General features: G+C 35.1%; 1 protein-coding gene across 8 annotated transcripts in view; it reads left to right on the top strand.

Annotated features, from left to right (window-relative positions):
* The window catches only part of TCF12 (transcription factor 12), a 415,896-nt gene that overhangs the window by 126,793 nt on the left and 262,213 nt on the right, over window positions 1-26,890 (top strand). For all 8 annotated transcript variants that reach the window (XM_036929722.2, XM_036929723.2, XM_057488840.1 and 5 more), the window contains one exon: window positions 25,760-25,833. In XM_036929722.2, coding sequence (XP_036785617.1) covers window positions 25,760-25,833 — 74 coding nt within the window. The remainder of the gene's footprint in view (window positions 1-25,759; window positions 25,834-26,890) is intronic.

The following is a 26,890-nucleotide window of genomic DNA, read 5'->3' on the forward strand; positions in this document are numbered from 1 at the left end:
TTGTGTCATTGTTCTTTGTGGTCAGACTTTGAAAGGCAACTGACTGCAAATAATCAGTCATTCATGTTGAGGTGGTTTAAACACAGATAATAATTGCTCCTGCAAGTTATCAATATTCCAGTCAGAGAGTAACTGATATTTGAAGAAATAGTAAAAAAAAAAAAATGCAAATCCAACTTAAGCAGCAGATACCCACCTCCCACACTTTTTTTCTCAGAGGCGGGATTCCTAAATGAGTTCTCTAGCAATGAGATTGAAAAGGCCTTTCAGACAGCTTACATTTATTGAGCATTTACTGTGTGATGGACACTGTACAAAATACCTTGTAAGTATCATTCTTTTCAGTCTCATTCTCGTCTGTGAACTAGGTACTATTATCAACCTCCATTTTATAAAGAAAGAAACAAACAAGAGTTATCACATACCTAGTAAACAGAAAACCTTAGGATTACACACTTGGGTCCAGCTGACTGTAATGCATGTTTTCCTGATGTGACTTTGGTAGTTGCAGAGTTTATTTTGTCTGCTTTGTTGAGCTTACAAGGACAGTCAGAGACTAATTAGAGTCGTTGCATGAGGAACAAAATCAGCTAGATCCATTTTTCTGGCACTCAAACTTCTAGAGTAAATATATTAAATGTTTAGAATATGTCATATTTTATTCATACTATCAAATATATCTTTCTCTAACTGAAGGCATACTGAGGGAGAAATTGAGAGGTTTTCCTGGGATAGTAGGACATTTAGAAGCCAACATGATCAAAGATAGAAATGCTGTTTTGAAGAAAGTCGAGGGGTGAAAACTAGAGTAGTAATTCAGGTATTGAAAAAATGCAGGGAGACTACTAAACAACTAAGATATTTGCTATTATGGATATAGAATTGGGTAAATCAATGTAGTTCAAGCCTTTCCACTTTGAGACTGAAAAGGGGATATTCCATTTAGAATTGAGTGTGTGTTTACTTGTTGAGTTGGTGGAAGACACAGATCTGCTTTTGATTACTATAGTGATTTTCTCTTCCTCTATTCTCCTAAAGCAGCTCTGAGCAATTTGTTAGTATGAAATCATATTTTTTCCATTTTCCTCATATCTTATTAATAACATAATTGAGAATCCAAGTCTAGTTCCTTGTTCATAGGCAGAGATCCATTTAAACTATCTATTTCATCTTTACAAGTTCTTTGGGTTGAAGTTTTTACTGGTTTTAAGGGGAAGGTGATGGCTACTCAGCCAAAGGCCACAGAGCGAAGTCAGAATGAATGGGTTTGTACTTTAGGAAATGTTGCCAGCTAAAAGTGTTTTACTTTTGACATTGATTTTACCATTGCCAGATTGGTACTGCTTTTTATATAGCATTTAAAATAGTTGAAAGATATTCTGAATGCTACTTAGAAAACATTTTAAGTGATGGTCAGGAGTATAAACAGGTAATTTCATCATAGATGTTTATAGGAAAACATTGTGAGGTTCTAGCCTTTCACCTGTATTTCAAGGTTAGCAGAGAAGTGAGTTAGGTTACTGTTAGGTTAGGCTGTCTTCTATTTGTATTTTGAATACCCTCTTATTTTCAGAAAGACTGAACAAGATGATTTCATATACTTAAAACTATTCAAAAATAATAAATTGAATAGTTTAATGGAGATGCCTAATATAAGAACTTGTGATGAAGGTGAGTGACCACAAAGTGATTGGGTTATGGAGATCTCCACCTTGTGTAGAAATTGAAGATCAACTTTTAGGTGTTGTAAGGTAGTATCTTCCTGCAGTAGCACAAATATATTACATAAGTATTCTCGGTTTTTCCCATTTCTGCTCTATTTGGATTATAAGGAAAAACATATGAAAATTTTATAAACAAAATTTTAGTAGCTGAAAAATCATTTCTTCTTGAATATTGAGTGTAAGTGACATATTTACAACATGCATTTTTCTACCTTTGACATGCATTAAATTTTCAAAAATAACATTGCATTGATCTTCTGGTTGTGACTGGGTAGGTTTACCAACCGTAAGCCACACTCATATTCTTCCACTAAAGTTGTAACCATGCTGAAAGACCAAGCCCTCTTTACTGTTTTGCAAAAGGCATGCACTCTCTGTCATTTAGGTAGCTTTTTTTCAATATTTAATTTTGGTTTGTACCAACTTATCATTATTAATGAACATAATTTGCTGCTGTTTGTTTGGCTTATGTGTGTATCCCATAGTCCCTGGGAACCCACAGATTTACAGTTATCTGTGCATGGAACCAAATATAATATAATAAAATTCACTTTTAATTTGATACTGATTTAAAATAGTATTTTGCTTTTCACAGTATAAATAGCCTTTATACATTAATTCTTTGGAAGCCTCTAAAAGAATTAATCATCTGAGTAATCTTTCCTTAGGCTCTTTGTATAGTTCTTCAAAGCATAATTATTTTAAATATATGATAGCATTGTGATGTTGGCATTGGTAATAATCATTTTATTTCATTTTGCTAGGCCCAAAATTGGGAAAAAGGGATATTTGTTGTAGGAACAGAGAATATTTGAAAGGCAAGGCACTGGTTTTGTACTTTTCTTTTTAATGAAAAAGTTCTTTCAGTTATTTGCCTTCCATTGCTTCAACAAAGACTAGGCTACTGTTTTCTATCAGAACACCATGTCATCCCTGCCACATGGGTGTGGACTTCTACTTGAATGTCAAACGAGTATCTCTAAAAGTGTCTCGTTCTCTTATGGTCTTTACTACTGGAGGCCAGTTTCTATAGGTACCTATTACTATTGCCAAAGCTGTAACTTGATTATGATACTGTTCCTTGTTTTTAAAATTCAGCCTTCTGCCTCTCTTCATTCCAAGTTGTACTTTGATAGTATTTAAATTTTGTGTGTGTGGTGGTTCTTTTTCTTTTTTTTTTTAGTGGTGAAGTTCCAAAATAAAGGTATAACAGTTTTTTAAAGAACATGGGTTGGGGTGCGGTGGAGACTATTTAGGAGTAAAATTTACATACAGTGAAATAAATGGATCTTAAGTGTATGATTCAGTGAGCTTGATACATGTATATATACCATGTAACCAATGCTCCAGTTAAGATACAAAACATTTCTCTTTGGCTATGTAGTAGATATAGTGGAGTACTTCCAGGACCACTTATTTTCAAGCTGCTGTGAGTGTTGGTGGACAACTCTAACTAAAGTCCCTCTTCAAGAGTTGCCCTCTGCTGAAGAGCCATTTTGACTTTGTCACACCCATTTTCTTGGATTAGCGTATATCCTGTGACTGGCCAGTGCAGCAGTAGCGTAGGGGGAGAGTTATAGAGATCTTGGTTCACTTGCTGTAATTTGGAACAGTTCCCAAGGACCATCCCAACTGTGAAGAAGTAAGGCACTTGTTGCTGTTACATTATATAGTTTAACTTCTCTGTCTACGCATTTGTGCTTCCTTCAACTCATCATAGGTGTTGAACATCAGAACACTTTCCATTGGACTTCTTAAACACAAATATCCATCTCAGAGTCTACTTCCTGGTAAACCTAAGCTGCAACACTACAGAAAGTTCCTTCATGCACCCTTCAAATCACCACAGAACAACCATCATTTTGATTTTATCACCTTAGGTTAGTTTTGTCATGTCTAGAACTTAATATAAACAGAATTGTATAGTATGGCCTCTTTTCTGTCTGGCTTCTTTTACTGGAAAGATTAAGCCCAACTGTTGCATATGGCAGTTCATTCTTATTGCTTAATAGCAGTATGTCAGTGTATAATAAATCATCATATATTTCTCCATTTATGTGTCTGCAGGCATTAAGGCTGTTTTAAGTTTTTGGCTATTATGAATAATGCTGTTATGAACAGTCTTGTGTAATTGTTTGTGAATATATATGTTTTCATTTTTTCCTTGCTAAATATGAAAGTGGAATTTCTAGGTCATAATGTAGAAGCATGTTTAACTTTCTGAAAAATTGCCAGAGTTTTTCAAAGTGATTTCGCTATTTTTTTACTCCTACCAGCAATGTCTGAGAGTTCTAGTTGCTCTACATTCTCCCCAACACTGAGTACTTACTGATTCATTATATTTAGTTCCATTATATTGTTATTTTCTTCTGTGCCATTAAGTTTTTGTGCCTAGGTTCATCCCTTTTAAAATTATTTTTGATTAAATCAAATCATTTTTATATTCAGTGTTGATTTTTCTCATGATTTTTTAGCTGTACCTGTTTCAGTTATTTTTAAGGGTTGCTCTAGGAATTACAATATGTACTCTTAACTTACACAGTCAACATGAAGTTTATATTTTGACATATCATAAAATAAAGGATCTTAAAAGTATTATTCCATTTATCCTTTTTTATGCTTTGTCATAAAAATGTTATAAAGCTTTCAAAGCAACTTTATAGTTTCTGCTTTAAACAGTCATGTGTACTTTAAAAAGAATAAAGGAAAAATGCTTCTTTATCCTTATTCACATATTTGCCATTTCTGTACTTCTTTCTTTCTTGTGGATCCAGATTTCAGCTGGTGTCATTTTTCTTCAGCCTGAAAACTTTAGTTACTGTTTCTTTTAATTTATTTTTTTAATGAATTAAAATTATTTTAAGATGACGTTTTTTTTCCCTCTTATAACTTTAAGGATGATATTCCATTGTCTCTGGCCTCCATTGTTTCTAATGAGAAGCCAGCCTTTATTTTATGATTTTCCCTTAATGTAATTTGTCTTTTTCAATCCAGTCAAAGTCAGATTTGCTTTGTGTTTCTCCTGCTTAGAGATTGATGAGCTTATTGGCCCTGCATGTAATTGGATGTTTTTCACTGGTTTGGGAAGATTTCTGCAATGTTTTTCCCAGCTACATATTCTTCCTCATTTTCTGTCTTATCTACTTCTGATACTCTAGTTACATGTATTTTAGGCCATTTAATGTTGTCTAACATGTAGCTAAGTCTCTATTCTTTTTTTCAAATATTTTTCCTACTTTATATTGAGCAATTTTTTAATTGTTCTCCATTCAGTTTCACTTACCATTTCTTCTTCTGACCCCAGTTCATTGTTAAACTTTATTCAGTGAATTTTTTTTATTTCAGGTATTACCATTTTCAATTTAAAAATTTCCGTTCTCATGTTTTTTTCTGCTGAGTCTCCCATCTGTTCATTCATTTTGAACAGCTTTTTAAAAACGTCCTTGAGTGTTTATCATAGCTGCTTTAAAAATCCTTCCCTGCTTATTACAATAATATCTCTCTCATCTTCAGGTTTGTTTGTATGGAGTGTTTTCCTTAGACTATAGGTCACATATTTACTTCTGGAGACATCTGTTAGTTTTTAAATTTCATATTGGAAACTATAGAAGATAATGTTGTAGAGATTTTGGTTTCTTATCTACAGATTTTTGTTTGTGCTCTAGTTAGTAGTTACACTTTTGGCTAATTATCTTGAGACTTGGTTTTACGCTTTGTTAAAGCAGGTCTTTGGAAAACCCAAATTATTTACCAAGCCTCTAATTAGTTTCCTCTGTGAAACCCAGCATCTGAAATCTATGCTCAGTTATTTTAGCCTTCCAGCTGTTATTTTCATTGTGTTCCTTGTATTCTCCCCCACATTTATGTTGTTAGAGATGGGCAAGGGATTTGAGAGGAATTTAAATATAAACTTTTGGACCTTACCCAACTGTGGCTCTTTCCTTTCTCTTTCCCCTCCTAGCTTTCCAGTCACACTGTCATTCCCAGACTCTGTTTTCTGGCATCTTAAGTAAAGAAGGCAGTAGCTTTCTGTTCATTCAGCCACCACCTGTTGTACTGACACTGGGGGGTGCACTCATCTGACAAACTATGTAGATTGGGACCTTACCCAGTGAGTCTGGTTTTGTTGTTTTCACTGGTCAGATTCCTTCCAGTTTCTGCCCACTTTTGTTCCTTTTTCCTTGCCTTCAAATAGTTATTTTAAAAATTTTGTTATAATTGTTATTTTCAATTGAATAACCTCAGGAAACTTGTCACTGAAACATTTTGTTGTTTTATAAAACAGTTTTCTCACCTTTTAGAGATCCCTTGTACTACTTCCTAGTCAACCCTACCTGAGTACTATTACCTAGTCAGATCTACCTGAGAAGAAACCAGTGTATTTATTTTTATCTCTATGATTTTTTTTCTCTTTTAGATCAATATGTAAATGGAATCAATCTTTTGTATCTTCTTTCATTAAGCATAATGTTTTTGAGATTTATGCATGTTGTTACATGTACTACTAGTCCATTTCTTTGTATTGCTAAGCCAGTAATGCATTGAATGAATAAACCACAGTTCCTTTATCTTTTTTATTGATGGTCACCTGGATTTTTTCCAGTTTTAGCTGAATGTGTAGAAGAAGCATAATTTTAAAAGTTCTTATATATAAAATGACACTGCTAATTAATATAAGGACAGATTTTCTACAAGCAGCTAGGACATTTTACTTTACATTGTTTATGGTGTCCTCAGTATTTGTGTAAAAGACACTTTGTAGGTATGCTTTTTTCTCACTCTTATCTTGGGTAAATACCCAAGGATACTATTGTGTCATAGAACATGTGTTTTTATCTTTTATGAAACCACCAATTTTCTAAAATGTGTCATTTTACATGCTCACAGGCAACATAACATTTTGGATGCAGGTGTTATTGTATGTCAAAATTATATTCTGACAATAGAGGCCATTTTTATTTTTTATTTTTTATTTTTATTTTTATTTATTTTTTATTTATACGTGGATACCACATTTCTCTCTTTATTATTATTATTTTTAATAAAATGCTGAAGTGGTAGGTAGATACGAGATAAAGGTAGAAAACATAGTTTAGTGTTGTAAGAGAGCAAATGTAGATGATCAGGTGTGTGCCTGTAGACTATGTGTTAATCCAAGCTAGACACGGGCAATAAAACATTAGAGGCCATTTTTAATGTGCATTTTAAATTCCTGGTAAATAATTTTGATAAGCAGCAGTCCTCTATTTTCAAACTAAAAACATTCTGAGTTGGAAATTTCAAGAATGATCTGCTTTATTTATATAGGCAATGAACAACTTTTCTAGCTAGTTTTAACAGCTCCAAAAGTTGCATGCTGGGGTAGCTTTTTGATGTGGTTACTCATCTTTATAAGTTGAGTAATGTTTCTAAATGACTTAAACTCATTTTTTCATGGATTAGACACTAATTATAGGAGTTCAAAATTTAGAAATATGTACATGGCAATAACTTTTGCTTACATACTACTGTAATAATTATATGTGAATGTGAGCCAGAGATTTTTAGTTCATTATGTTAAAGCACTGTGCTGGTGTCAGGGGTCTCACTTGAATATCTTCTTGGTGTGATTACTTTTGTTCTGTACTTTGGCCAGTCAGCTCTATCCTTTATGAAGGCTCCCTTGAAAACTCATGCTGTCACCAGTGGGACTGGGGGAGCGTATGTAAGCAGATAAGTAAAATGTCCTAGTTGCTTGTAGAAAATCTGTCCTTATATTAATTAACAGTGTCATTTTGTATATAAGAACTTTTTAAATTAAGCTTCTTCTACATATTAGCACTGTAGGTACTGAATAAGGGCTGAATGTAATCTTTGCTCTTAATTTGAGACCACATGTTGAATCATGTTCACATAAGAATAGTATAACTTCTATGCTGTGTGACATAGATTTTAAGTATGATACAAGTATTAAAGAGAACCTAGTAAGGATTAGCAAGGTTAGGCAAGTTGTACAGCAGAAACTGAGTTTAAAGTGAGCATTAAACCAGTAAGACTTAAGTGTAGAGGAGGTAGAGGTACTAAGAGAAGTGATAAGAACAATGAATTGTGAATGGTACTATGTACAATGAAGAACCTCATAGTCACAGCTGAGAGTTTGAATGGTAAGACACTGGAAGCAGATCCTCCTTGAAAGAAGAATCTTTGTGTCTTGTGCATTTCTGTATCACCAGTGTCTATAATCTACCCTAGATCATGACCGTATGTATACCATAGTAGGAAATTAGTGTTTTTGACCAGTAGGATTGGAAAAGAGGTGTTTGTAACTGGGTCTTCAAAAGTTTTAAACATAGGAGGCACACAAACAAGCACAATTGACAGTAAACATTTGTAGACCAGATGAGTAAATACTCCATTTCAGGTTGAAGAATTTAGGATTTATTCTGTTTGCAGTGAGGAACTAGAAATGGATGATTAAATCTGGGAGCAGTGTGTTTTGAGGGATTGTTTAGGAGGGTTATATGGCCAGAATATTACAGGCAGGTGCAGTATTAAGAAATGATGTTTTAGCAAGATTCAGAGAGACTAGTGAAAGAGTCTAAGTAGAGTATCATGAAAGCCTATAATAAAAAGGTAGCAGTAGGAGTGGAAAAGCTGCCTTGGGAGGCATTCATCAGGAACACTCAATATAGGGATAGTGGAGGGAGAAGAGAAGGGATCAAAGACGGTAGCAGTTAACAAGTCTGGTCAACCTGAACTATTATAGCACTACCCTAAAGTATTAGAAATATTAATAATTAGTGTCCAAAGGCATATGAAGAATAGATGAAGGATATATGAAGAGTCGGGTTTTAGTTAATGGCAGGACAACCAAATGAAGGCTTCTAGAAGAAATTTGATGATTTATATCCAAGCTACAACATAGACTTAAGTCTGGGAATGTTCATTTGGAAACTAATCATTTGGAGGGGCCAATCCAGTCAAAATAATAAAAGTATACGAGCAGTCCAAGGGGTAGAGCTTAAAAGGAGAAGGACATGGATGAAGAGCAGGTACTTTTAGTTAGTTATACACACAGAAGGGAAAGTAATAATATATCGGAATAGAGGCTCAAAGGTTAGTTATCAGCAAGCCCAGAGAGTCAGGGTGGTTAATAGGATTGGTGCCGTAGAATAGGGGTGGACAAAATATGGGTCATGATCCATCACCTATTTTTGTAAATAAAATTTTATTGCAACAAAGTCACTCTTTATTTGTTAACATATTACCTGTGGCTGCTTTTGTGCTACAGTAGTAGAGTTGAATAGTTGGTAAGGAGAGTATATGGCCCACAAAGCCTAAAATAATTACTTGTCTGGCTGTTCACAGGAGAATTTTACTCTGCTATGGATATCTAAGAAATGAAGACCAAGAGGGAGGGTGTATTTATATTTTATGATTAGGACAGTCTCCAATGACCTGAAAGAGTTCAGTTTTATCCTATTAACAAATATTTCCTGGGAGCCTTCTGTGTGTCCGGCATTCAGTTTTGCTGGTATGGTCTAGGAGGGGGCTGGAAAGTAGCAAGAGATTCATTAATGAATGTGTGAATAAATTGTAAGGAGTGAAGGTGGTCAATATAAATTTTTGTTTTATGTGTCTAGAAAGAAATGAATAGTAGTTTGAAGAGTATATGAAGATGAGATTTTTAAATATAAAAAAAAATTCTTAAGGAGTTCCTCTGAGATGGGCAGTGTGTGTTGCCATTATAGGAATTAATGGTCTAAGACTTGAATGCAGGGAATACATGGGCCTCATTACAGGAAATGAATAGAATTGTTTGTGGAATTAAGTTAAGAATAGTAATTGCTCACACAGCTGTTTTTAAATAGCAAATTGTGTTAGGTAATCAGCAAAAATCCACTAAAATGTACTTGATAGTTATGCAGAAGCTGCTTTATTGGTACTGACTTATGATCCTAATGGGTGCTATAAAAAAAAACCTTTGTATGTATTTTTCACACTGGTATAGTACTGTGTGTTTTTGTTTAATGAGCAGTGCAATTGTGTAATGTTTTCATCTTACTCTTCCCAGCACCATACCCAAATATAATTGTCTTGTACAAGACGAGTAGCAGCATGAACTTTATGAGTTCACAGAGCAATGAGATGTATTCTCATTGAAAGGAGTAGTATCTATTTGATAGCTCCTCTGTCTTCCTCCCTAGACAAAAGTGGAATGTTGTATTGTGTGGATGTATTTGTCTACTAATTGATTGGCTTTTTGTTTTTTCTTCTATCTAGTTTTTTTTTTTTTTACTGTACTTCTTTCTTTTGGATTAGGCTGTTTCTTAGGACTGCATTTTAATTTATTGGTTGACTTTTTAGCTATGCCTTTGTGCTTTTTTTTGAAGTTTCTCAAAGTATGTTAATATACATCATTAACTTATCACAGTCTGTTTAGAGTTAATATTATACCATGTCATACAAAACGCAGAAATCTTGTGACCTTATAGGTCTGTTTACCCCACTCCTGATTTCCTTTATGATGTATTTGTAATACATAATACATGTAAATATTCTGTACTCCTGTGAGAGATTATGATTGTTATATTTTTTATATAAATAATTTTTTCAAAAAGTTAAATAGGAAAAAATCTTTCACACTTACTATTTTTTGATGCTCCTTTTTCCTGCCTCAAGAACCAAGTTTCTCTCTGATAACATTTCCTTCAGCTTGAAGAACTTACTTTAGTATTTATTGCACTGCAGTTTTGCCGGCCACAAATTTCTAATTTTCTTTTATTTGAAAATGTATTTCACTCCATTCTTGAAGGATATTTTTATTCTGGCTGATCTTCACCCTCCCCACCACCAATACTTCAAAGATGTGTTTCCACCTTTCCTTTTGTTGATACCCATAGTTTGTGAAGACTAATCTGCAGTAATTTGAATTGTTCCTCTGTATGGAGTGTATCTCTCTGTCCACTTTCAAGATTTTCTCTGTATTTCTGTTTGTCAGAAGTTAGACCATGATGTGCCTAGGCATGCATGGTTTTCTTCATATTTATCCTGTTTGGGTTCACTGAATGTCTTTAATTGGTAAATTTATGCCTCTTAGCAAATTTGTGAATTTTTTTGGCCATTATTTCTTCAATTATTTTTTCTACCCTATTCTCTTTGTTCTCTCATTATATGTACATTAGAGTTTTTAATATTCTCCCTTAAGTCTCTAAGGCCCTGTTCATTTCCTTTTAATCTTTCTTCTCTTATTATCAAATTTATTTCTATTGATCTGTCATCAAATTCACTCTTTCCTCAATCATCTCCATTCTTCTCTTAAAATGATTCAGAATTTATTTTTTTTTAAGATTTCAGGTATTTTAATCTTTCTAAAAATTCCATTTGTTATTTTTTAATATTTTCTTTTTCTCTGTGAGATTTCCAGTCTTTACATTCATTGTGATCATATGTCCTTTTCATCACTGAGCATAGTTATAGTATTTACTTTAATGTCCTTATCTTAAAATCTCAGTATCTGGCTCTTCTTGAGGTTGGCCTCCCTTGATTTTCTTTTCTATTTAGATTAGGTCACATCTCATTGTCAAAGAATTTTGGATTGTATTATGGATATTGTGAATGTTATTTGTGAAAATTTTGGTTTCTTTCATATTCATCCAAAAAGTTTTTATTTGTTTTTCGACAAAACGTTAATTGGATTAGACTTAAAGTGAAAACTTTCTTGCCTGTGTTTAGCAGCTGCTCAAATCTCAGTTTGACCCTTTTAGCCTCAGCTGCAAACTACCTTGGCCTGTCCTATGAATGGGTGCTTCAGGACATAGCCAAAGGCCTGGGCAGAAGTGCACCCAAAATTTGGGACTCCTCTTTTCTGCCTTTCTCCTTATTTGGGATTCTGTCCTTACTTTCTGGTGACTAAGGTTGTCCTGGCTCTGTCTTCTTTCTTCAAGCCAGAAAAACAGTGGGTTTTTTTCCTTTGTTTTTTATTTTATTTTGGTATCATTAATATAAAATCGCATGAGCAACGTTGTGGTTACTAGATTCCCCCCATTATCAAGTTCCCCACCACATATCTCATTCAGTTACTGTCCATCAATGTAGTAAGGTGCTACACAGTCAATACTTGGCTTCTCTGTGCTATACTGCCTTCTCTGTGCCGCCCCTCCCCCCACCTATGTTATGTGTGCTAATCGTAACTCCCTTCCCATCCACCCTCACCAATCCCATTCCCTTTGGTAATTGTTAGTCCGTTCTTGGGTTCTGTGAGTCTGCTGATGTTTTCTTCCTTCAGTTCTTGCTTTGTTTTTATGCTCCACAGATGAGTGAAATCCTTTAGTACTTATCTTTCTCCACCTGGCTTATTTCACTGAGCATAATACCCTCTAGCTCCATCCATGTTGTTGCAAACAGTAGGATTTGTTTTCTTCTTATGGCTGAATAATATTCCAATGTGTATATGTACCACAACTTTATCCATTCGTTTACTGATGGACACTTAGGTTGTTTCCATTTCTTGGCTATTGTAAATAGTGCTGCAGTAAACATAGGGGCGTATATGTCTTTTTGAAACTGGGATCTAAGTTCTTAGGGTAAATTCCTAGAAGTGGAATTCCTGGGTCAAATGGTATTTCTGTTTTTAGGTTTTTCAGGAACCTCCATCCTGCTTTCCACAATGGTTGAACTATTCTACATTCCCACCAGCAGTGTAGGAGGGTTCCCCTTTCTCTGCATCCTCACCAGCATTTGTTGTTTCTTGTCTTTTCTGTGATGGCCATCCTAACTGGTGTGAGGTGATATCTCATTGTGGTTTTAATTTGGATTTCCCTGATAATAAGCGATGTGCAGTATCTTTTCATGTGCCTGTTGGCCTTCATCTCAATTTCTTCTTTGGAGAAGTATCTGTTCATATCCCCTGCCCATTTTTTAATCGGGTTATTTGCTTTTTGGGTGTTGAGGCCTGTGAGTTCTTTATATATTTTGGATGTTAACCCCTTGTCAGATATGTCATTTACAGTATATTCTCCCATACTGTAGCATGGCTTTTTGTCCTGCTGATGGTGTCCTTTGCTTTTTATCATGGTGTATCTCATTTGTTCATTTTTTTATTTTGTTTCCCTTGCCTGAGGAGATGTGTTCTGGAAAAAGTTGCTCATGTTTATATTCAAGACATATTTGTCTATGTTTTCTTAAAAGACTTTTATGGTTTCATGACTTACATTCAGGTCTTTGATTCATTTCGAGTTTACTTTAGTGTATGGGGTTAGACAATGATCCAGTTTCATTCTCTTACATGTAGCTGTCCAGTTGTGCCAACACCAGTTGTTGAAGAGGCTGTCATTTCCCCATTGTATATCCATGGCTCCTTTATCCTATATTAATGGACCATATATGTTTGGGTTAGTATCTGGAATCTCTGTTCTGTTCCACTGGTCTATGGGTCTGTTCTTGTGCCAGTACCAAATTGTCTTGATTACTGTGGCTTTGTAGTAGAGCTTGATGTTGGGGAGCGATATTTACCCCAGCTTTATTCTTCCTTCTCAGGATTGCTTTGGCTATTCGGGGTCTTTTGTGGTTCCATATGAATTTTAGAATGATTTTCTCTAGTTCGTTGAAGAATGCTGTTGGTATTTTGATAGGGATTGCATTGAATCTGTTGATTGCTTTAGGCAGGATGGCCATTTTGACAATATTAATTCTTCCTATCCATGAGCACGGGATGTGTTTCCATTTATTGGTATCTTCTTTAATTTCTCTTAAAGGTGTCTTGTAGTTTTCAGGGTGTAGGTCTTTCACTTCCTTGGTTAGGCTTATTCCTAGGTATTTTATTCTTTTTGACGCAATTTTGAATGGAATTGTTTTCCTGATTTCTCTTTCTGCTAGTTCATCATTAGTGTATAGGAATGCAACAGATTTCTGTGTATTAATTTTGTATCCCGCAACTTTGCTCAATTCAGATATTAGATCTAGTAGTTTTGGAGTGGATTCTTTAGGGTTTTTTTGTATAATATCATGTCATCTGCAAACAGGGACAGTTTAACTTCTTCCTTGCCTATCTGGATGCCTTTTATTTCTCTGTGTTTTATTGCCGTGGCTAGAGTCTCCAGAACTATGTTGAATAAAAGTGGGGAGAGTGGGCATCCTTGTCTTGTTCCCGATCTTAGAGGAAAAGCTTTCACTTTCTTGCTGTTAAGTGTAATGTTGGCTGCGGGTTTGTCATATATGGCCTTTATTATGTTGAGATACTTGCCCTCTATACTCATTTTGCTGAGAGTTTTTATCATGATTGGATGTTGAATTTTATCGAACGCTTTTTCAGCACCTATGGAGATGATTATGTGGTTTTTTTCCTTTTTGTTTATGTAGTGGATGATGTTGATGGATTCTCGAATGTTGTACCATCCTTGCATCTCTGGAATAAATCCTACTTGATTATGATGGGTGATCTTTTTGATGTATTTTTGAATTAGGTTTGCTAATACTTTGTTGAGTATTTTTGCATCTATGTTCATCAGGGATATTGGTCTGTAATTTTCTCTTTTTGTGGTGTCTGCCTGGATTTGGTAGTAGAGTGATGCTGGCCTCATAGAATGAGTTTGGAAGTATTCCCTCCTCTTCTATTTTTTGGAAAACTTTAAGGAGAGTGGGTATTAGGTCTTCACTAAATGTTTGATAAAATTCAGTGGTGAAGCCATCTGGTCCAGGAATTTTGTTCTTAGGTAGGTTTTTGATTACCAGTTCAATTTTGTTGCTGGTAATTGGTCTTTTCAGATTTTCTGTTTTTTCCTTGGTCAGCCTTGGAAGGTTGTATTTTTCTAGAAAGTTGTCCATTTCTTCTAGGTTATCCAGTTTGTTAGCATATAATTTTTTATAGTATTCTCTAATAATTCTTTGTATTTCTGTGGTGGCCATAGTGATTTTTCCTTTTTCATTTCTGATTCTGTTTATGTGTGTAGACTCTCTTTTTTCTTGATAAATCTGGCTAGGGGTTTATCTATTTTCTTTATTTTCTCAAAGAACCAGCTCTTGCTTTCATTGATTCTTTCTGTTGTTTTATTCTTCTCTAATCTTTATTATGTCCCTCCTTCTACTGACTTTGGACCTCATTTGTTGTTCTTTTTCTAGTTTCATTAGTTGTGAGTTTAGACATCTTATATGGGATTGTTCTTCTTTCTTGAGGTAGGCCTGTATTGCAATATACTTTCCTCTTAGCACAGCCTTGGCTGCGTACCACAGATTTTGCAGTGTTGAATTATTGTTGTCATTTGTCTCCATATATTGCTTGATCTCTGTTTTTATTTGGTCATTGATCCATTGGTTATTTAGGAGCATGTTGTGAAGCCTCCATGTGTTTGTGGGATTTTTCATTTTCTTTGAATAATTTATTTCTAGTTTCATAGCTTTGTGATCTGAGAAACTGGTTGGTACAATTTCAGTATTTTTGAATTTACTGAAGCTGTTTTTGTGTCCTAGTGTATGTTCTATTCTTGAAAATGTTCCATGTGCACTTGAGAAGAAAGTGTATTCTATTGTTTTTGGGTGTAGAGTTCTGTAGATGTCTGTTAGGTCCATCTGTTCTATTGTGTTGTTCAGTGCCTCTGTCTCCTTACTTACCTTCTGTCTGGTTGATCTGTCCTTCAGAGTGAGTGGAGTGTTGAAGTCTCCTAGAATGAGTGCATTGCATTCTATTTCCCCTTTTAATTCTGTTAGTATTTGTTTCACATATGTGGGTGCTCGTGTGTTGGGAGCATAGATATTTATAATGGTTATATCTTCTTGTTGGATTGACCCCTTTATCATTATGTAATGTTCTTTGTCTCTTGTTACTTTCTGTGTTTTGAAGTCTATTTTGTCTGATAGAAGTATTGCAACTCCTGCTGTTTAGTCTCTGTTAGTTGCATGAAATATCTTTTTTAATCCCTTCACTTTTAGTCTGTTTATGTGTCTGGGTTTAAAGTGAGCTCTTGCAGGCAGCATATAGATGGGTCTTGTTTTTTTATCCATTTAGTGACTCTGTGTCTTTTGGTTGGTGCATTCAGTCCATTTACATTAAGGTGTTTATCGATAAGTATGTACTTATTGCCATTGCAGGCTTTGATTCGTAGTTACCAAAGGTTGAAGGTTAATTTCCTTACTATCTAAGAGTCTAACTTAACTCACTTAATACGCTGTTACAAACACAATCTAAAGGGTCTTTTCTTTTTCTCCTCGTTTTTCTTCCTCCTTCATTTTTTATATATTAGGTATCATATTCTGTATTCTTTGTCTATCCCTTGATTGACTTTGGGGATAGTTCATTTAATTTTGCATTTGCTTAGTAATTAGCTGTTCTACTTTCTTTACTGTGGTTTTCTTTCCTCTGTTGACAGCAATTAAACCTTAGGAACACTTCCATCTATAGCAGTCCGTCCAAAATACACTGTAGAGATGGTTTGTGGGAGGTAAATTTTCTAACCTTTGGTTATCTGGAAGTTGTTTAATCCCTCCTTCAAATTTAAATGATAATTTTGCCAGATAAAGTAATTTTGGTACAGGCCCTTCTGCTTCATGGCATTAAATACATCATGCCACTCCCTTCTGGTCTGTAAGGTTTCTGCTGAGAAGTCTGTTGTTAGTCTGATGGGCTTTCCTTTGTATGTGATCTTATTTCTGCCTCTGGCTGCTTTTAATAGTCTGTCCTTATCCTTGATCTTTGCCAGTTTTATTACTATATGTCTTGGTGTTGTCTTCCTTGGGTCCCTTGTGTTGGGAGATCTGGGGATCTCCATGGCCTGAGAGACTATCTCCTTCCCCAGACTGGGAAAGTTTTCAGCAGCTACCTCCTCAAAGACACTTTCTATCCCTTTCTCTCTCTTCTTCTTCTTCTGGTATCCCTATAGTGTGAATATTGTTCTGTTTGGATTGGTCACACAGTTCTCTCAATATTCTTTCATTCTTAGAGATCCTTTTTTCTCTCTGTGTCTCAGCTTCTTTGTATTCCTGTTCTCTAGTTTCTATTTCATTTATCATCTCCTCCACTGTATCCAACTTGCTTTTAGTACCCTCCTTTGTGCTCTTCAGCGATTGGATCTCCAACCTGAATTTATTCCTGAGCTCTTGGATATCTTTCCGTACCTCCATTAGCATGTTGATAATTTTTATTTTGAACTCCCTTTCAGGAAGAGTCGTAAGGTCCGTGTCATTTAAATCTTTCTCCGGAGTTATATTAATTTTACTCTGGACCACGTTCTTTTGGCGGTTTATATTTGTATATGGCGCCCTCTAGTGCCCAGAAGCTGTAATCTCTGGAGCTGCTCAGCCCCTGAAGCAATGACAGGGATCGCAGGGGAGCGGTATTGGTGCCTGGGGGGAGGAAAGAGCTCTTCCTGCTTTCTGGCCGCTGTGCCTTTCTCGACTGCCTTAACCAGGGGCCGAGCACACAGGTATAAGCTTTTGTCCCAGAGCAGCCGGATATGGATCCCTGCTTTCCACAAGCGACTGGAATCTCATTCTCTCCAGGAACTGTGCCTGTATTAACTTTCCAACCCGGTAGTCATGCGAGTATCATGAAAGCACCATGAAATGTAGGTTTGTGTTCCCAGAGCAGATCTCTGGAGCTAGGTATTCAGCAATCCCAGGCCTTTCACTCCCTCCCCGCTCCATTGCTCTTCCTCCCACCATTGAGCTGGGATGGGGGAAGGGGTTGGGTCCTGCCTAGTCACAACTTTGGTATGTTACCCTTTTCCATGAGGTCTCCTCTTTTCTCCAGGTATATGTAGTCTGGCGCCGTCCTCTTTCTTGTTGCTCTTTCAGAATTAGTTGCGCCAACTATATTTTCTAATAGTATCCAGTTTTAGGAGGAAGCCTCTGGCTCTCTCACACCACCGTCTTTAATCCCCACTCCTGCATCATCTTATTGGAAGCTTTGTTCATGAGGCCAGTTTTGAGATTTCCTCCATTTTTGCAATCTGCTTTTAAAAATAATACTCCCTTTAAAAATGATTATTACATTAGTGATTTTTAAATATCTCTTTAGATTGCAACACATCATTATCTCCTTTGGGATTTCTTCTGTTTAACCTGTCTTTAGTAGTGAATTCTTAATGACAGACTGTCATGTGAATGTCCTTACTATATATGTTCTTAACTGTTAAGTAAACATTATAATACAGAATGTACACATCTGCTAGGGCCAGAAGAACACAGAGATGAACAAAGTATGCTCCCTAATATAAAGTTTTATTGGTACGTTATACAGGAAAGCTGCCATGAGTGTTCAAGACAAATATGTGCAAATTAACTTCTGAAGAAGTGAGATTTGATCTTAGGCTGTTTCAAAATTAGGAATTCAGCAAGTGGGGGGGAAGAGGAGGGTGGGTGTTTTAAGGTTAGGAAACAAAAGGAATAGAATATGAATGTGTGATAGTCCTGGCATATTTGGGGAGTGATTAATGTCTTGATGGGGCTGGGGCATTCAGTTTTTGGAGGGATATAGTAAGTGTGGAAGCTGAAAAGGTAGATTGAGGCCACCTTGAAAATGCCACACTGAGAGGAGTGTAAATGTTATTTCTAAAGCAGCAGAGTATCATATTTGAGGAGTGAATGGATGTGATCCAACTTTTGTTTATGGTAAGATAAGTGTGCTGGCAATTTTAACTGTGGACTTGAATGCGAACATAATAAAAGAATAAGCAATGCACAGGACTTGAAGCACTCTGGTTGAAGTGAACCAGTATGTGAAGAGAACCATTGGGATAGTTACTTGAAATATTGCTCAGGTAGAAATTAATGCTAAGAGTAAGTGACTGTCTAAGGAAATATGAAAGAAGAGTGTTACAAAATCCAAGAGAATCATTATGTGTTTAAAATCATTTTAAAACACATATGTAAATGTCCCAGCATCATGCTGAGTCTACCAGACTTTTGGGAACATTCTTGACTTAAAATTCCTTTCATAGCAGTGTACTTTAGACTGTACTATAGTGAATACAAAGTGATTTTCTTAGGAAATGTGATGAGACCATTTCAGAATCATGGTACTTAAGGTTTGTGTGTGGTTTAGCTACCAAGCCTAGTGAGGATTTAGGTATCTCCAAAAGTTTTTAATAATTTTTGGTCTTTGGGGCAAAACTAGTTACTTGTCCAGCTCATAGTCAGTTATAGTCTGCTTAAAAGTGGAAATTTCAAAATACCAGTCAGTTATTTAGAATATTGGTTTTGATTATTATCCAAAGAGAAATGATAAGCTTACAAATAGGGAGACAGTTTCAGCACCACTTTTAACCAGCTGATTACATTAGTTCTACTCTACACATTCATTACTTACACAAATGTTTATTAGTACTCACTGTGTGTTAGGCACTTATCTAGGCACCAAATGTATAACACTAAATTAAACAGACTATATCCTTATTTTTATGGATCTTTGAGTCTATTGAGAAAAGGCAGATAATATACATGCCCCCAAAGGATGACATTTGAATGGAGAACTGAAGAAAATTAAGGAAAAGATAATTTAGATATCTGGGGGTGAAGCATTTTATGAAGAGGAAAGAACAAATGGAAAGGCCCTGTGAAGGAAACGTGCTTGGTGTGATTGAACAAAAGCAGGGGGCCATGTGGTTGAAATAGACTGATCCAAAAGAAAGAGTAGTAGTAGATCAGATCAGAGAGGTAGTCAAACCTGTAAAATATTGCAGACCAGTGTATTTAATTCTGAATGAGATGGGAAGCCATTCATAGATTTTGAGCATAGAACTGACATGATTTATTTTTAAAAGGTCATTCTAGTTCTGTAGAGAATACAGACTGTAGGAAGGGGAGGAAAAAAAGACCATTCAATTAATATACAGTAAAAGAGCCATGAATATACAATGGAGAAATTCTTCGATAACTGGTGTTGGGAAAACTGGACAGCTGCATGCAAGGAAATGAAACTGGATTACTGCCTAACTCTACACATAAAAGTAAACTCTAAATGGATCAAAGAACTGAATGTAAGACAGGAAACCATAAAATTCTTAGAAGAAAACATAGGCAAGAATCTCTTAAGCATAACCATAAGCAGTTTTTTCTTGGACACATCTCCTCTGTCAAGGGAAACAAAATAAAAAATGGACAAGTGGGACTACATCAAACTAAAAAGCAAAGGGTACCATCATCAGGACAAAAAGGCAACTTAAAATGTGGGAGAATATATTCATAAACAACTCATCTGATAAGGGGTTAACATCCAAAATGTATAAAGAACTTATGCACCTCAACACCAAAAAAACAAATGACCCAATTAAAAATATGGGCAGAGGACCAGAACAGACATCTCCAAAGAAGAAATACAGATGGCCAACAGGCACAGGAAAAGATGCTCCACATCACTAATCACTAGGGAAATGCAAATCAAAACCACAATGAGATACCACCTCACACCAGTTAGAATGAACACTATCCAAAGACAAGAAATAGAAAGTATTGGCAAGGATGTGGGAAATGGAAACCCTCCTGTACTGTTGTGGGGTATGTCACTTGGTGTAGCCACTGTGGAAAGCAGAATGGAGGTTCCTCAAAAAGCTAAAAAGAGAAATAAATAGCATTCGATGCAGGAGTTCCACTTCTAGGAATTTACCCAAAGAAAACAAAATCCCCGATTAGAAAAAATATATGCCCTGCTATGTTTATTGACACATTATTTACAATAGCCAAGATATGGAAGCTACCCAAGGGTCCAGGCCCATTACTAGAAGAATGGATAAGGATGAGGTGGTACATATATACAATGGAATATTGTTCGGCCATAAAAAAAAAATCCTGGCATGTGCAACAACATAGATGGATCTAGAGAATATTATGCTCAGTGAAATAAACTGGGCAGAGAAAAGACAAATACATATGATTTCACTTATTTGGAATATAGAAACGAAGCAAAACAAAATGAACAAAATAGCAGTAGACTCATAGACACTGAGAAGTAACTGGTGGTTATCATGGGGGAGGGGTTGGCTCTGGGTGGGGAGAATGAGAGGTATAAAAGGGCACAAAAATTTATAATATTAGTTGGTCATGGGGATAATAGTACATCATGGAGAATATAGCCAATGATTCTGTAACATCTTTACATCTTCCTATGTTGACAGATAGTATCTGCACTAGTTGAGGTGAAGATTTAATAATATGGGTAACTGTTGAACTACTGTGTTGTATACATTTGAAACCAATGTAAGATTGTATATCAATGATACTTACATGAAAAAAAGAAAAAAGACCCTTGAGGAAGCTATTGTAGTAATAGAGGTCAGAGGTTATGGTTACTTGGACTAAAATGATCGTGTTTAAAACAGTGAGTCATAGGTAGGTATTGGAACTATATTGAACTATTAAGAGACTGAATAGGAATATCTTTTTGCTGAGACTTATCCAGAGCCTGAGAGAGGCAATTAAACCTTTTGAAAAATAAGAGTTGATTGTCTTTAGGGTGTCTATGGAAGAAAACACCTGGCAATATTTAGGTACAGGGCTTTATGTTTATATTGGAGAGGAGTACAACTTAACCTTGCCATCCGAAAGACTGTCACTTTAACGAAACACCTATGTTAGTACTTGGTTTCTCTAACCAGAGTAATGCGGATTTATTTTTGTTTTACAAAATGGTGATTGCTTCTTCAGTTTATACCATTTCAGCTTAGGAGAGGTTTCATAGGAACACTCTGCTTTGGATAGCAGAGGAAATCTGTATTGCAGTTGCCTCTTAGGTGCAGTGGGAGGGGTTTCCTTATTTTCAAAAAGTTGACAGCTAGTTAGGGAAGGTTTGGAGACAGCTGAAGGTTTGTCTCTTCAGATAGAGCAAACCCTCAAGGTACCAGGTCACTAGACAATTCCCAAGGAGGTACAAAATACTCGCTGGCCCTCTAGGAATTTGGTTTCAATCCCTTGCCATCAGGCAGTTTCTGTTTTTCTGAAAGATATAAACCTGCCATTTGCTTTTGTTCCTCTACTATTCTTTGATTAAAACACTGTGATGTCCTGTATATTTTCATTGCAGGCATTTATAAAGAGTGATGTGGCTAATAATGATTACATAGCAAAATAATGGTGTTTTGAAAGTTATTTTCAAAATTTGTCATTTTCTTGAAATTAGCCATGTGTTTACTACCTTATTCTAGTGTACTTTGGAACTAGAATATTCCTACTTTGTATATCTTTGACCTCAACAACACCATACAGAAATTGTGATTGAATTTGAAAAGATGACCTCAGAAGGCAATTCCTTCTTATATTTTTGCCCATCTTATTTTCTTATATATTTTAAAAAGTTAAACTGTTTTGACAGTTCATAATCTCAATTTTTTTATTAGTAAAAATCCTCTATAAACAATGTTACATTCTTCATATGAAGTACCCTGTTCTTTCTTAAATTCCCCTTACAATTTTAATATTTCCTTAACTTTTCTATTTTGTTTTCCATTAATGTGTAGCATAACAACAAAGGATTTGCTGTTATGTTCTACTTGACCCTATTTCATAGTGAATTTTTGGAAAAAAGCATTGGTAGATTCATTTCATGAGTATTTAAAATTTTTTAAATACAATAAAAATGGTGGGTTTTTAGATGTATATTATTTTACAATGACTGCAGCCTTTGAGTCTTGTCTAAAGGAATATCATTACTGCACAAATAAAATTGAATAAAAAGAATTGAAGAGACACATACATAGCTTTGGTTTTCTGACATATCTATTGCCAATCAGATTTCTTTCATCAAATCATTTATTGGATCACCTTAAAGCAGATGGCAATCCTGCAAAGTATATTACCTTTCCCTTATTTATAACAGTGTTGGGATTTGATATTTTCAAAGAACATTTTACTTGCCAAAATAAAAGGCTTGATTTCATTGTTACCGAAGGCTGTGGCACAAACCATTGTTTTTAGATATAAGGCCTAAAATTTAATGTTTGTTCCTTACTGGAGAATATTAAATAAAAATAGGATGCTTTTTAAATTGGGGCACATGGCATCAGACTATATATTGAATTTTATTTTACTGGTTTCATTCAGAAAAGCAGTTAAGAGTTTCTGTATATAAAACATTTAAAAAGAAAAGGATCATTTAAACCTCTGTATTATTAAATTGATTAATCCTTTTCATCTTGTTGAATAGATAGTTAAGGGAGACTCATAGTGTTTATACCACTTAATTATAACTAAAATTTCACTTAAAACTACCATATCCATTTGTCAGTTGAGGAACTAACCTTTAATGTTGAATTGGTGTGCATAGACTAGAAATGAAAGGAAGGAAAATACATGGAAATGATGGTTCAGTCATATCTCAATATAAATGTTTTCCCCCCAATCACTGTATTGCAACTATGATGTATTTTCTTGTTGATAAAATACATTTTCAGGCTTTGATCAATTTGCATAATTTCTAGATTGTTTATTTTCTGTGCATAGTTTCTTTTTTTCTGCTTTCCTTGGTCTTATGGCTGAAGCTGGGGAAAGTTTATTATTGCTGTCATATTTCTGTGTTTGTACAGCCATTGTCTTCAGCAGAAAGGAGTCATTGATGCTAAGAGATGACTCGTGCCTTTGTCAGTGCCAACCACGACCTTCTACTCAGAGTCTGGATATGTTAACAATGAAAGTATAGAGCTCTGAGACGAAAACTTAGCCTAGATCTTTGTTATTCTGTAGCATCCTCTGAATCTCCTGCTATATATGTCCAATATCATTGGCATGTAGTGCTCTTTAGCTGGCATATTAATTCATTACCATTTTTAAAAATTAATATTTGCTTTTCCATCATGCTGTAGAAGTAATTAGTGTCACTTGATAAAAATTGAGTATGTGTTTTCACAGAATTTCATGTATCTCTTTTAAATTTTGTCTGAGATGTTTTCTGTAGCAGGCACCCATCTTTCCTATATTCACTTTTATAGAAGTATTTAAAAAATAACACATAGGCCTCATATTTAATAATCATTTGTTATAAGACAATTCAGAGTCATAAAGTGGATAAATTATGGTCTGATTATTTTCATTAGGATAGATCATCAAAATAAGTCCCCATTATATGTTCTAAATATTCAAAGACAGTATGATTTTCCTCTTCCCCTCTGTCCCACTATTCTACTTTCTGTCTCTGTGAATTTGACTACTCTGGGTACCATATATAAGTGGAATCATAAAGTATTTGTCCTTTTGTGACTGGCTTATTTCTCTTAACATAATGTCCTCAAGTTCATCCATGTTGTAGCATGTGTAAGAATTTCCTTTTTTAATGCTGAATAATATTCCATTGTGTGAATATACCACATTTTATTTATCCATTCATTTATCTGTTGATGGACAATTGATTTGCTTCCACCTTTTGGCTATTGTAAATAATGCTGCTGTGAACAATGGGTATACAAATACTTGAGACCCTGCTTTCAGTAGCAATTATGTTTGCATTTTACCTGGGCTTATAATATTTTTAAAAATCTTAACTTATATAGAAAAATAGCTAGAAAATGGAAAGTATGATTTAAAAAAAATTAAACTTTTCATAAAATTATTTGCAGTTTCATAAGTAGTTCTATATTAGTGAATTTTGTAGGTTAATACAGCATTTGTCTTGGATTGGGTCTTATAGGAATCCTATCTTCTCTTCCACAGTGTTGATTGCAAAGAAAATGCTTCAAAAATCACCCACAGGTTACTGGTGATGCTAGGGAGATTGTAAAGTGTGTTTTTACATGATAGTTCCCAAACTTGTAGAATCTTTATTAAATCAAGAATTTTAGTAAGAATTATCCAAGAATGAACAAAATACTCTGTCTTTTCAAAGCTTGTGGCTCACTTGAAGTTATACACTTGTCTGTAGTAGGTAGCCATGTTTTCTATACATTGCTTTAAAACTTAAAAAATGTACATTAATCACTTGATATAGGAAGTACAGATTTGTAAAAAGAATAAATCAGGGTCCTACTAACTAAATTAGTAATTAGTAAATCCTATTTCGGAAACTGACTCCCCTCTCCTATTTTGTCACCTATCCCTTCAGCTGACAATTTTGTCCCCATGAAAGAGCCTTGGGAATCATGGCTACTTACTGGAGAATTTGTGGTATTAACTTATTACAGAACACATTCTTATTTAAATCACAGAGGAGTTCAAGGAACTTCTTTGAAGGAAAAGTTCTAAACTTAGCAGAGCTCTGTCTTTGTAACATTTAGAGCTTTCTTATGTAAGAATGAAAAAAATGAAGTCAACTGTTTGTATTTCTTCATAGAAAGAAGCTCAGAAGGCTTTGGGAAAGTGTACCCTGTTAGGAATCAAGGGTGAAAAAGAGTGGTCTTAAAAATAGAAGGAGAAGTGGCTGGATGGATACATCTCCCAACTCTTTCAGTTTTTTTTTAGGGCCTGGTTGGAAAGTGAAATAATGGAGACAAAGCTTCAAAAGGAACATTAAGGAGGGCAATTACGTGCTTTGTTAATGGTTACTGATCCCCTCACTTTGAGTTTTCATTTGCAATTTTCATAACAGTGAATCTACTCATTAGGAATCAGATTTCAGAGGGGATTTTTGCTAGGATGAATTGTCACATCATTTTGATTAGTTTTGATATAATGATATTGCTTTGATATAGTTTGATTTAGTTGGATGTCTTTGTTTAATACCTGATCAGTGCTCTGAAAGAAACCTGTTTTATTAACTTGAAGAGTTGTATGACTTGTTTCATTTTCTATTCTTGCATAAGAGCTGAATTCTTTTTCTTTTCATGTAGGCAGTGGTGAACTATAAAAAATTGAAGAAGGTGGTCATCTACTCTTAGCAGTAGCAATGGATGGGGATTATCCCCTATTCTAAAGTCTCCAAAGACATATTTTGTTTCTGAAATTCTGCAGTATATATAGGGCATTATATGGAGTAGTGGCAAAGTTACTCTGAAGTAACTTATTTATTTTCTGCAGGTTTCTGAACAGCCAGTTCCCCTCAAATGCAAATACCACTTGTTGAATTGTACTCTCTGCTCAGCCAGACACAAAAAAATCCATCACAGTATCCTTTGGGATTTATATCTTTCACTTTCTTCTGTCCTTAGGTATGGATGAACGAGGAGGTACAACATCTTGGGGAACAAGTGGTCAACCAAGCCCCTCTTATGACTCATCTAGAGTAAGTTTGTTCATCAGCCCTTGACTAAAATTGTAAAGATAATTTGGCTGAATAAGTAAGTTCTTTCATATATGAACTCCATTTTTAAAGAGAAATGAGGATTAGCTTATTTTCATGGGAATGTAGTAGAATACTCAGTACTGCCATAGTAGATTTAATTCTATTTACTGTAATACTTGGGGAATTTATTTTGTCTTCTACAGTAAAGGAAATATTCTTAGTGTTATTTCTACATCTGGACTACCTGCAATACTCTTTACTAAAATGGAAAGAGTTGGGATACCTCATTACGTATTCCCCATATGTAGCAATTTTTCTTCGTGTATTATTTATTTACTTTGAGAAATGGCACTTGCTTTCAGAGTACCAGCTTCTAGTCTCCCCTGTCCCATTCTTGCTCTAGTAGTCATCAGCTGTTTTTATCAGGGACTCTATAGCCCTGTCTCTTGAAAGCATATCAAAATAGACATAACAGATGACATTTCTTGTTGACAATTAAGAGAAAATATGACCAAGCTAATGTTCTACACACCAAGAGGGCAACAGGTTAGTGACTTTTCCAGCAATAAACAAACAAAAAACCCCAAAACTTTTTTAAAAATGAGACTGAGAGACTGAAGATTAAACGGTAGATTGAATCTGTGCACTCAGACTCCCAAGTAAATTGGTGAGGTTAAGAGATACCTATACCTTTTCCAAAAGGTCATACTTTAAATGAATAGTGAACTATTTATCTCTCTCAGAATTAACTGAGAGAAGATAGAAAAGCATAAAATTTATAGGGACTTAACTCTAGAAGCATATTGGCTTAAGTGGAAGGAAAACTTGAGTAGGTGATTAAACTTCATAGTCTTCATATGGGTTATACTGTTTTGCATTAAAGAATGCCAAGTAAACTACTTACTAAGATAATGTGATTTTGCTATATTTGGCTGTAGCCCTTGTTCATTTTATTTTAAATACTTTGGGAAGGACCGGGATATTTATGTGGAATCAAAAAAGTAGAGAGAGAGAGCCAAGAAACCTGGGTTGTAGTGTACAGAGCACAGTTCTGGGT

This window comes from Manis pentadactyla, chromosome 11, assembly GCF_030020395.1.
Source record: "Manis pentadactyla isolate mManPen7 chromosome 11, mManPen7.hap1, whole genome shotgun sequence".
In the NCBI taxonomy this organism is placed as follows: domain Eukaryota; kingdom Metazoa; phylum Chordata; class Mammalia; order Pholidota; family Manidae; genus Manis; species Manis pentadactyla.